The sequence below is a fragment of the Danio rerio genome, chromosome 4 (genome assembly GCF_049306965.1).
Source record: "Danio rerio strain Tuebingen ecotype United States chromosome 4, GRCz12tu, whole genome shotgun sequence".
NCBI lineage: Eukaryota > Metazoa > Chordata > Actinopteri > Cypriniformes > Danionidae > Danio > Danio rerio.
Window position 1 is genome coordinate 24506110 of NC_133179.1, and position 12352 is coordinate 24518461.

The 12352-nt window shown below is 38.1% G+C and overlaps 1 protein-coding gene across 51 annotated transcripts in view; it reads right to left on the minus strand.

Moving 5' to 3' along the window:
- The window catches only part of celf2 (cugbp, Elav-like family member 2), a 430922-nt gene that overhangs the window by 20704 nt on the left and 397866 nt on the right, over positions 1 to 12352 (minus strand). For 26 of the 51 annotated variants that reach the window (XM_073945704.1, XM_073945668.1, XM_073945665.1 and 23 more), the window contains 2 exons: positions 10095 to 10316; positions 5991 to 6054 (listed from right to left, as the gene is read on the minus strand). In XM_073945704.1, the coding sequence (XP_073801805.1) occupies positions 5991 to 6054; positions 10095 to 10316 (286 nt within the window). 51 annotated transcript variants of the gene reach the window in all.

Genomic DNA, 12352 nt, shown 5'->3' on the forward strand with positions numbered 1-12352 from the left:
AAGAGCATGTTTTATTTATGTACAAGAATTTGTATGTAGTGGCGTTTGCTACATAAGATTGAATTCTATGCGTGAGCTCGAGTACATCTACAAACTCCAAAGGTGACTCTAGATTAGTGTGTTTGGGGCACGGCTACATGCAGTGGCCATGACGCCAACACACCATGGGAAGTGGCACACCGCCAAGAAGGACAGAGACTTGAAGTGGTACAACAGGAAAATGCACAGCATGTGTCGTATATACATGTAAAATGTATATACTCTATACTACATGAAAGCACCCACACACAGAGAAAATACACGCACAAGGGACACACAGAAATACAGCTGAGGAAGTGCACATAAGTGTTACACTGTAGGTCCTGTCCCAAATGCAGCCCTCCTATGAGGGAAGAATTTGGTGACAAATGTCCCATGATGGTCTAGATTTCATTCCAAGAGCTGGTTAGACGAAAGTGACCAATGAACGGAGATTGTGAGCACTACATTACTAAAAATGGGACACCCTACAGTCTCATAGACTTCACAGACACAAGACAACCTCTAAGATGACAAGCAAATGTCAGTGTTTGTCAGCTGAGATTGAAAGCAAGGACACAAACACAGAATCTGATGCAATCATGAAAAAAAAGGCTTTTTCAGCGTTATCCCATTAGACAACAGTAGCATGTAATTTGGATTGGTCAGACAGTGCTCTGGGGATGCTACGCTTGTCTGCCCTCTCGATCCACTGAGCAAGCAAGAGAATTAAGAGCCTAATTAGCACATCACAGAAGGTGATTAGAGGCAGGAAATCTACCTCTAATTGCAAAACAAAACCTGGGTCAAGATATAAGGGCAAAGATGCATCTGTAACATGTTGCAGGTCCTAAATAGCAGGTTTAAGGTAAGTGTGAAATGCCATCCAAGGCAAAGTTGATGTCCATAATGTGACATTTCCAACAAGAAGAAGGAAGAAAGAGTAGGATAGGGCCGATGGAAATTAGTTTCAACCTAGGGGCCTTGAAGGACGGTGTTGGTGGGATCTGTGATGGAAAAACAAAGTCCTCTTCACATTATAATAAATAATTACAAATACTTAATGTATTACTTTTGTTCACAATGAGTCCAAGAATGTTAAAGGTCGATTAAACAAGTCATTTCTGATTTTATGCTTCATGACTTCAACCTTGAATATTATATACTATAAAAAGAAAGCAGAAATAGCTGTCACTGGATGAGAAAGTGCAGTGTTGGGAGGTCAAAAAGGAAGGTTACGACAGAAATGGACTCTGAAATTGAGTGCTTTGTGACCGCCTTTGTGCTTGTGAATAAAGCGGAAAGGGAACCATTTCGAGTTTTTGGCACATAAGTGTAAAAAAACGGGCACTGGGTATCTGGCACAATGTGAATTCTGTGGTTGAGAAGGGCACTTCTAGAGTGAGTGTCTGCGTGTGTGAGATTGAGAAGAAGAGAGATCCATCCATGCAGTATGTTCACACTCTCAGCCTACTGAGCGGAGAGAGAGGTGTCAGAAAAGAGGTGATGCTGGCTCTCGCTGAATGTTCATCATGTGTAATGGAGCTCCTTATGGCTTGTAACTCCACCCACAGCACAGACACAGCAGATGTCAGCTGTATATATCGGCTGCCAATCATAGACGGTTGCCAGGAGACAGATGGAGGGGCCCAAAGATTTCACAATTCAGCCGAGAAAAGCCTTCAAATCCTGTAGAGTTTGAGAGCTCCTGTCGATTCACACTTCAAGTAGCATCTCAAACAGCCCGATATGTTTATCTGGTCATATTGAGCAGGTTTCTGGCTTGTGTGTCTACTTTTTAAAACTTTTGGCCATTGTTCCATTCTGACAGAGAATAGTAAGGAACAAAAAAGTGAAATGTGGAGAAAGAGAACAATGAAGACTTTTTTGCATTAGTTTAGCTCCAACCAACCCAAAAAAACTACCAGGAAGTTTCTAGTAATCCTTGTGAATTTGATTAGTTGGTTTATGCATGCTTAAATCGGACCTAAGCTAGGATTTTGAAAGTAGGCATCTGGACAATATTGATGCTAGGCACTAGGTCAGTGTTTCCCAACCATGTTCCTGGAGACACAGAAATAGCACACATTTTTAAATCTTTTCTAATCAAACAAACCTGATTTCATGTAAGTGGAAACTGGTCAGATAAAGATGTTTCCGATAAAGAAGTTACATGTGTTGGTGTACCTCTAGAATTAGAATTGGTGTTGGGATACACTTAACTAGGTCTTTGTTATTACTAAGTTAAAGGAATACTCTCTGTTTAAAAACAAGAAAGGCTCATTTTACAACCCTCCTAACAGGCTGATATGCTTATCTGGTCATATTGAGCAGGTTTCTGGCTTGTGAATATGCTATGGTCTCCTTTTGAAACTGTTGGCCATTATTCCACTCTGGCAGAATAGTAAGGAACAAAGAAGTGAAAAGTGGAGAAAGAGAGAACAATGCAGACAAATGAAGTGTGGTGCAAGTAAACCTCACTCCTCTGACCTCTAAAGGTGCTTTAGTAACAGACACTAGAGGCTATCGTCTTTAGCCTCCTTGTTAGAGCAACCGACTCCCATGCGGAAGGTCACTGGTTCGTTCCCAGTTTAGAGTGGGTTGGGTGGCGTAAAACCATCAGGGTTACACTGGTGCTGTGACCTGGATGGGGGTGAGGTTTAGGGGGGTGAGTGTAGCAGAGGCCAGCTAGTGAAGTGCTGAGCAGGTAAACCTCAATCCTCTGACCTCTAAAGGTGCTCTAGTGACAAGCAGTAGAGGCCATGGTCTTAAGCCTCCTTGTTAGAGCAACCGACTCCCATGTGGAAGGTCACTGATTAGATCCCAGCTCGGAGCAGGTTGGGTGGTGTAGGACAGGCAGAGTTACACTTGCATTAGTTTAACTCCAACCTACACAAACGAAAACTAGTAATCCTTGTGAAATTGATTCATTGGTTCATGTTTGCTTAAATTGGGTAAATTGGGTGCTTTAATTTTCTAATCAAACAAAGTTGATTTCATGTAAGTGGAGACTGGTCAGATAAAGGATGTGTCAATTAAAGGAGTTACGCAAAAACGTGTAACGTTGGTGAACCACTAGGATCAGTGTTAGGATACACTTCACTAGGTCATGGTTGTGATTACGTTTAAGTACAGGTGTCAAACTCAGTTGCTGAATAGCTGCAACTCTGCACATTTTAGTTCCAACCCTAATTAAACACACCTGACACAACTGATCAGACTAATTGAGTCCTTCATGCTTGTTTGAAACCTACAGGTAAGAGTAGGGTGGGAACTAAACTGTGCAGGGTTGCGGCCCTCCAGGAATTGAGATGGTTTTCCTGCTTTAAAGGAAAAATCTGTTTAAAAACTCTCCTAGGACTTTTTCATCATTGTTGAGCAAGATACTAATGGTCCAATACAATGGTCTATGTTAAGCTAAGCTAAAAGTGCTTCCAGCAGGACTGGAGATTGGCTGAATGGATCAAAAAAATAGTAAAACTCAATTGTTGACGAGAGTTGTAAAATCAATAAAGCTTATTTTCAAAAAGAAAGTGGAGACTGGTCAGATAAAGGATATTTCAGATAAAGTAGTTAAACATATTTGTGTACATCTAGGATCAGTGTTGGGATACACTTTACTCGGTCATGGTTATGATTACATTAAAGGAACACTTTCTTGCATTAGTTTGGCTCCAACCTAACCAAACAAACCCTACCAGGTAGCTTCAACTTGCTACAACAAACCTTTCTGGAAGTTTGTAGTATATCTATAAAAAGCTTGATTAGCTGGTTCAGATGTGTTTAATTGGGGTTGGAACTAAAAACTGCAAGACACAGGCCCTCCAGGACCGAGTTTAGGCACCCCTGCTCAAGGATCAGTGTTGGGATACACTTTGCTAGATCATGGTTATGTTAAAGGTACACTCTCCAAATACATTTTACAACTCTCCAAACAGGCTGATTCTGTTTATCTGGTCATATTGAGCAGGTTTCTGGCTTGTGTGTATACTTTTTAAAACTTTTGGCCATTGTTTCACTCTGACAAAGAATAGTCAGAAACAAAAAAAAAATAAAAATGGAGAAAGAACGATGCAAACTTGCTTGCATTAGATTAGTTCCAACCTACCCAAACAAAAACTACAAGGAGCAAAATACGAATGGTCTAATACATGGATCTATATTAAGCTAAGCTAAAAGTGCTTCCACCGAGACTAGAGATTGGCTGAATGGATTAAAAAATGGTAAAACTCAACTTATGATGGGAGTTAAAAAATGAGCTTATTTTCATAAAGAAGTGAAGTGTTTCTTTCACCTAATATGTAGTTGAGTTTGGTTCAAGATCATAATGTGTCCTACCAAATTTGAAGCTGAACCTGGTGATGTGTGGCTTGCACATTGTGTCCGATTTGGACTATAAGGAAAAGACCAACTTGACAAAACAACTTCCTTTCTAGTCCACCAAATCAAACAAGCCAAACACGTTCAAAAAGACACAACGGGGCGCAAATGACAGAACTTCCAATTTTAGGTTGAACGGCTCCTTTCTTTAATCCAGCGCTGACACATTTCTGTATATAATCTGTAGGTATATTAACAAACTATTTCGTCCATCATGCATGACCAACTCCCATTCATTTCCGCAAATAGAGCAGTTTGATTAAGTCAAAACTAAGCTGTTTTCGCTGATTATATTGCCTTAAAAAATGAGGTCCGGAAAATTCAATTGTTATGGTAATGTGGGAATTTTTCGCTCTTTAATTGTGCGGTGGCAGCTGCTGCTGGTTTGGCTCGATGTGCTCTTCATTCTCGCTGAGAGGCTGTCACAGACGTACACTGAACTTAAACGAGAGCTTCCAGAACTCTCTTCATAATGGTAAACAAAAACACCACAGTCCTGCTCACCCTCTCCACAAGAGCCTACATTAATGAGGAAGCCACTCTCTGGTGTGCAAAACTGTTGTCAGGGGGGAAGGCTTTAGGAGATAAAGGCACTCATCCTACACACACTGTAAGCCATTTTGGATGCTAATACGTTCTCTTTCTTTCATCCTTAGCAGCTGCAATTAGGCGAGAGCGCGTGCTATAAATATTTCACTTTCCTTGAAGGCCTGGCAGCTTGATAAACAGACCACAATTAAGACCTGACAAGAACAGAGACGCACACTGGGAATGTAATGCACAAGACAGCAAAAAAACACTGAAAACGGGAAGAAAAAAAAGAAGCAAACGGAGCAAAGAAGAACTTTCACGTGATGTCTGAGGCGTAAAACTGTCAAAGAGAAAACAACATACACCTGTCTAACAGCAAGAGTAAGCAGAAGCTCATTGGCAGATGTTGTAAAACACTAATCATATTCCAAAGTGTGAAACCAAGCCAGCGTGAGGAAGAATAACACATCACGTAAGCTTCAGTGAGGAATACAGCTTGTGTAGTTGAACTCTCTGCGGGTTTCTGCTGAGTTTGACTGTATTCGTGGCATGAACAAACTGTGATAAGTGGCCTTTTTCGTTCTCCCCTCTTTTTGCTAAAGTGAAAATGTAAAAAGCTGAAGACATCGGAGGGTTGATGGGGCGTATCATCATGATCTGGTTTCCCATAAGCCTCACAGAGCTCGGGCGAGGAGATGTAATTGGATGATGAGGCACAATCTTCTTCCAAGACACAAAAATGGTTTGATGTACATTGGAACGGGCATGGAAAAATGGCTTTTATTTGCTCGATCAAGTCTGACACACACACACATACACTTAAAGTGTCCAGGTGCGCTACATTTTTAGAGAGCCAAGGATTCTGCAAACATGATGAAACTACAGTCTGAAAATGTTCTCAACCAAACCCCTGCTGATCTTTCGGTTGGGGCTTCTAATTGGGTTTGTTACGCGACCCATACAGTTGCTGGATTGAATGGTTTAGTAGGGGCGGATGGGAGTTTAGTTGAGGAGTTACAATGGCTAGTTGGGTTAACGCAGATCTCAGAACAGTATCTCACCTGCCATTTGTTGAATACCACTGAACGCTCCTAGGTTACTGGAGGAGGTTGCTTGTTGAAGCAACTAAGGGAAAGAGAGAGAAAAGCAGGCCATTAACATGCAATCACTTTCACACACATTGGCTTAAGGTGATGGATATATAAGGATAATGTTTGAAGGAGCTAGTGTTAACTAAATATAGATGAAACACTGAGATTTGTTCCATGTTGTCTGGAGTGACATTATAAAGCAGTCTGTCAACAGTCAAGCAACACAAAAGCCTCTATCTGCCAGGGCATGCTTGTAAGTCAGAATTTGTACTGGGTCTGTTCTAGTTTTGTATTTTAATCTAATGTGCAAAATTAAACCAAAAACATATATTTCTAAATGATGACTTTTTTGACAGTTCTTAGCAAAACACAACAAAATATGGTCAACAAAATGATTAAGATCATGCATGTTATTGTGATGCAGCTGAAATTCGTAGCCCTGCTGTAAAATTTGAATTATTTTTTCAAATATTTCCCAAGTGATGAGCAAGGACATTTTGATAGTATTTCCCATAATATTATTATTTTTTCTTGAGAAAGTCGCCAAGTCTTCTTCACCAATTTGGTCTCAAAATTGATTTTAGTTTGACTACAATAAAATAATAATAATAAATTTTTTTTAATATTATTAGCCCTCTAAAAAATTATTTTGATTGGCTACAGAAGAAACGCTGTTGTCCAATCACTTGCCGAATAACTTGCCTAGTTAACAAGGGCAAATAAACTAGTTAAAAGTGCAGTATGTAAGTTTGACACTCAATGGTTGAACTAGGTATTGCATGCCTGGTTCAAAACATGCAAGCGCAGGTTGTGTGCCAAACTATCGAGCTTAAATGGTGATTTAAACCGTGCTCTAAATAAAAGCAATGGCACATTGAGTTTTTATCCTAACAAACACCTGAAATTGATATTTTAGAAATGGCTTCTATTCCTTGCAGCTGAACAACAGGATAAACTGACAATGTTTTTCTCAGGTATACCTCATGTGCTTTATTTAGTGTTAAATGCTAATAATGTGAGTTTGAATGCCATTTTTCATGACATTTATTGCCATACTACTGAAAGTATCTTGTCACATAGCGTGTTGTTACTGTCATTTGGTGGTTTAAAAAACCAAAACAAAGACAGTCATTTTGGCATGTAACACACATTTTTAAAGCTGAATATCTGACATTAGCATTGTTTTTCAGATAACAAGAATGTTTACCAATCATGTTTCTTCAATATCTGCATATTATCGTATTTTTATGCTATAGAATAGTCAACTTACATTAAAGCACCTCTAAGCCTAAAATATATGTAATATTGTAATATGTAAATATTTGTGTACTGTCATCATGGTAAAGATGAAAGATATTAGTTATTAGAAATTAGTTATTAAACTATTGTGTTAAAATCTGTTACAGCACTTGGGAAATATTTGAAAAACAAGATAATTTTTACAAGAGGACTAATAATTTTGCTTTCAACTGTTTAAAAGGCAAGATTAATTCTATTTCTTGTTCAAAAATGATGCTAACTTTGGACAGTCACTTAAAATAATCATTTGAAAGCAGCTTTAGTCACAACATATAGTGCTCAGAATGAAAAGAAATTCGAGGAATAAAATGGTAAAATACTTGAGGAGCACTTTAAGGTATTAGACTCATGCATCGGTGCCATTGAGAACTGTCATGCTAAGAGTCGCCCGTCAGTTCTGTTGGCAGTGTGTTGCTGTCCTGGGCAGTTTCTGCACATGAAAGGGGAGAGGAAAGCAGACTCTAAATGACTCTAGAGGATTAGGATGACATTGAACTAGACCCCTCAGACTACTTAAAAGCTAAACGTAACCTCAACATGACAGGGAAGTGGAAAAAGGCAGAAAAAAAAGGAGAAGCGTAAGGGTTGGAGAGATGGCCCTGTCCCAAAGCTCTTGCCTAGTCCTGTAATCCTCACCCACTGTCCTTATGGAAAGAAATGCAAGTAAATGTCACCACCGTGTTGCATCCTCTTTATGTTTAGGAGGATGAAGACGGACGTGAGTGAAACAGAGAATTGAAATATTGTCTTCATCCCCAATCCAATTACACAACAGAGCCCAAGCTGGGTTTGGGAAGTGATGATTTGTATATTCTGTTGAACAATATTCCATACATCTTTTAGGACAGATTATCCAATGCCAGAACAGGCCTACATATTTGTAGAGCATCATGGCATGGGATGACATGTTGAGTAGTGGTGATTATTCTTAGTTTTATTAGGCTTTTTACTGAATTTAAAGAATTAAATAACAAAAAGATGTATCTCCTATTGCAGTGGTTCTTATCCTTTTTGCATCCAAGGCCCCCTTAGTCTCCAAACTTTCTTACATTTTTGTTGTTGTTCGTGATTTACTGTATAAGGATTATGAATATTTTGTACTTAATCACACATTTCATTGATTTACGCTTGTTTTAATACTAGTTTTGTCTTTAGGCCCTGATATACTCACAGCAAATTTCTTTTCATCCTTTAAAGTCCCCATGAACTAAAAGCTGTGATTGCTATTTTTTTTTCATATTGTGACGCAGCTCCTAATCAAACAGAGTTTTAAATGAGCAAAAAGTGGGCGTGGCTTGTTTTTCTACCATGGGCTGAATGGATGTAGCCACGTAGGCATTTCATTCAGAAAGATCGGGATAGGGGTTTTAGTACAGTTAGTACAACCTAACTAACAGACACCTTATCCTCATATTTTTTTTTGCAGACATATCAACATTATGTAATTAGTTTGAAAACATACCCATTTTAAAAAACTGTTTGCATTTACAACATTCGGAAAATACATTCTGCATTGATTCAAAAATGTTCCAAATACATCACAATTCTCTCTTGAAATTATTCTGAGCTTAGTTTTTTAAAAAAATATATATAAGCTCAGTATTCAAGATTCAAGCTAAAATAGCGATGCATTTCGATGAGGGTTGCATGATTTTATAAAAAAACATTGCAATATTTTATTTTTCTGCAATATATATTGTGATATTGAGTTTAAGTTCACTGGATGACTTGAATAAGTTGAATCTGTTTGGAAAAATATATATAATTTTAGATTAATTTGCATGATTTTGTAGTGCAGCGCATCTGCATAAAATATAATAAACCAATCTCATGCTTTGACAAATACTGTAAAGCAAAAATACAGCTTTATACTTTTTTTGGTTTCTAGAAGTATTCAGGTACATATACTATGTATAATCTTCATCGTATAAATACATAAATTACAATACATATTCTTCATATACATATTCTAAAGTTACACGCATTATAAATTATTGTGCCTGAATGCTTTAAACTAGTTTGAAATGCTTCGATTAAATGCCTTAAAAGGATACAATTTTTTGGTTACTTTGTTACTTAGTTACTGCAATGTGCAACCATTCATTCATTTTCCGTCGACTAAGTCTCTGATTTAAAATAAAATGTCAGAGTAGTTGGTGGTTCATTCCACTGTGGTGATTTTTTTCATTGAAATTCTGCGATATGAATATTGCTAATGCACACATTGTGATATCGATGCTGAAACGATTTATTGTGCATCCGTAATTTCAATAGATTGATTCCTCGAACGATTTTTCACTCCAGTTTACGTCTTAAAACCCCATTAGCTATGGTTCCATCCAATAATGTGAAATAACTTAGCAAAACTGGAACATCAAATAAAATACTGGAATTTGTGTGGTAAAAGTGTTTCCATCGTAGTTAATGCACATTTTTCCTTATCGAATAAAAATTTGATCCTACTCAGTTATGTGCATACATTTTCTATGCTTATTTTCAAAATTGATGTGCATCTTGCCATTTCCATCAACCGATTTTTTATGCGCATATGCAAAATGCACATAAAAATAGGTGAATGGAAACTTAGCTATTGTTGACCCTGAGCAATATGGGTAAGAACCACTGCCCTAATGCCATCTAAGTGGCAGCATTATATTGAATAAGGACTGGACTGAATCAAAGCTGAACAGATGAGAGATTTGGAAAGGGTTGAGACTGGCTCAGAGAGAGCGAGAGAGGAGGGGGCGGGGCAGGTGGGCGGAGACAGTGACTGACTGCGGCGGCTGCGTTGGCTGTGCTGCTGGTGGGCGTGGCTGCGTGGGTGTGTCCTCTTACTGCCAGATACTGCGGGGTGAGGCCAGTCAGGCCGGTCAGGCTGCCCCAGGCAGAAGCGCTGTTCAACTGCTGCATCTGCTGCGCCAACTGCTGCTGCAGCCGCCGCTGTTCCTTATCCTTCTGCGTGTCGGCGAACTTTACCACCATGGGGGAGGAGCAGCCCTGTGTGGACAGATGGAGAGAGAGAGAGGAGGCAAGTGAAAGAGAGGTAAAAAAAGAGAACGCTAAGTATCCTGAAGAGCAATGATCTTGTGCGGCGCTACAGCATAAAGCGATAATGGTGCACAAACACACACACAAGCGCTGGGAGTTCTTGGTGAAATGAGAGTTCTGTGCCGTGCTGCTGATTTTATTTCCCAGGAAAGCGATTTCCTGCTTTATAAAACTATTTCATCATCTGTCTGAGCGAGCGAGCGCGATCTCCCACCCCACAGCCCTCACTGCACCCATACAGACCCTGCTGCATTTTTTTGCTAATCTCCAGCGTGTCCGGGCTCTTTCTCCCCAAAAAACAGAGGTAAACAAATATTAAATGTCATGGGTCTGACCTGTGCTGCCCATTTAACTGCAGCCCTCAGGGTCAGAATATAATGAGAAGAGGGTGCGTGAGCATATGAGCAAGTGTTGTCTTAATTTACTTGAGGAAAGTGTTTAGATGGACTCATGATCTAATTTCATGTTCTTTCAAAACATTTTAAAAAATTAACAAAAGGTGGATTCATTCATTCATTCATTCATTCATTTATTAATTCATTAATTCATTCATTCATTCATTCATTCATTCATTCATTTATTCATTCAGGCTTTCCATAACCATAATAATCTCTCTGTTATTTTAGTTCATTAGTTATCGGTGTTATTCTGTAGTTTTCTGTGGTGATTTTCATAATGTTGCAATTTATTGTAATATATTATTTATTCATTTTTTGAAGACTAAATTATTATCTCTGCTGATCATTTTGATTCTTTTTCAAATATTTCCCAAGCGCTGTTTAACAGAGCAAAGACATTTTCTCACTATTCCAAATAATTTTTTTTTTCTTCTGGGAAAAAGTCTAATTAGTTTTAGTTTGACTGGAATAAAAGTGACTTTACATTTGTATAAATCAATTTTTAAGGTCAATATAAATAGTCTCAATATCTTGCAAAATAACAAGCAAAACAACAATAACAAGCTGTCATCATATTGAAGAAAAAAATATGTTAATTTATTAGAATTTAGTTATCAAAACTATTATGTTTAAAAATCTGTCACTGGGAAATTTTACAGGTGGGCTAATAACTTGATACTTTATATTATAAAAACGCTTTAATGTATAGCAAATGTAATCAATAAATCAATCAACAAATCTATCTATCCATCTATCCATCCATCCATCAATCCTTTAATCCATCTATCTGAGGTGTAACGTACAGATCACAACCCACATTTCGGAACGCACGTGACCCGCGGATTAATAACTATTTTGAACTGGTAGGTCAATCTAACATTTAAAACAATTGCAGAGAAATCGCCTCCCTAATCATGTGTATGAAAGCATTTTGGGTTCCTTGTAAAATATATCGATGACAGAGGAAGTTGTGGTGGGACCTACCGAAATGCTTACCTAGGTTATTAATTAAAGGTGTTTTCTGTCACTCTTTGTTTAGCCTGTATTAATGCATTTAGTGTAAAGCTGCACAATTAAACATTAAGAGTTCTTGATCTTAACAAAGAACCATCAAAATGATGACACTGAATAGGTTTTCAAAAATGATCCACCTATAATGAAACATGAAGTTTTACTTGTGAATTGTTGAATCATTAATTGAAAATAAATATCATATGTTGTACAAGATTTCTATATTTAGCATTATAAGCAACAGTAGCAATTTATAAAAAAAAATAAAAAAGATTTTTTTGTATTGAATGTTTACCTTTTTTAGCTGGTTATATGTTTATTTTTATTAAAATTAAAGTTCTATCTATCTATCTATCTATCTATCTATCTATCTATCTATCTATCTATCTATCTATCTATCTATCTATCTATCTATCTGTCTGTCTGTCTGTCTGTCTGTCTGTCTGTCTGTCTGTCTGTCTGTCTGTCCGTCCGTCCGTCCGTCCGTCCGTCCGTCCGTCCGTCCGTCCGTCCATCCATCCATCTGTCCATCTATCTGAGAGTCTGTCCATCCATCCGTCCGTCCATCAATCTGTC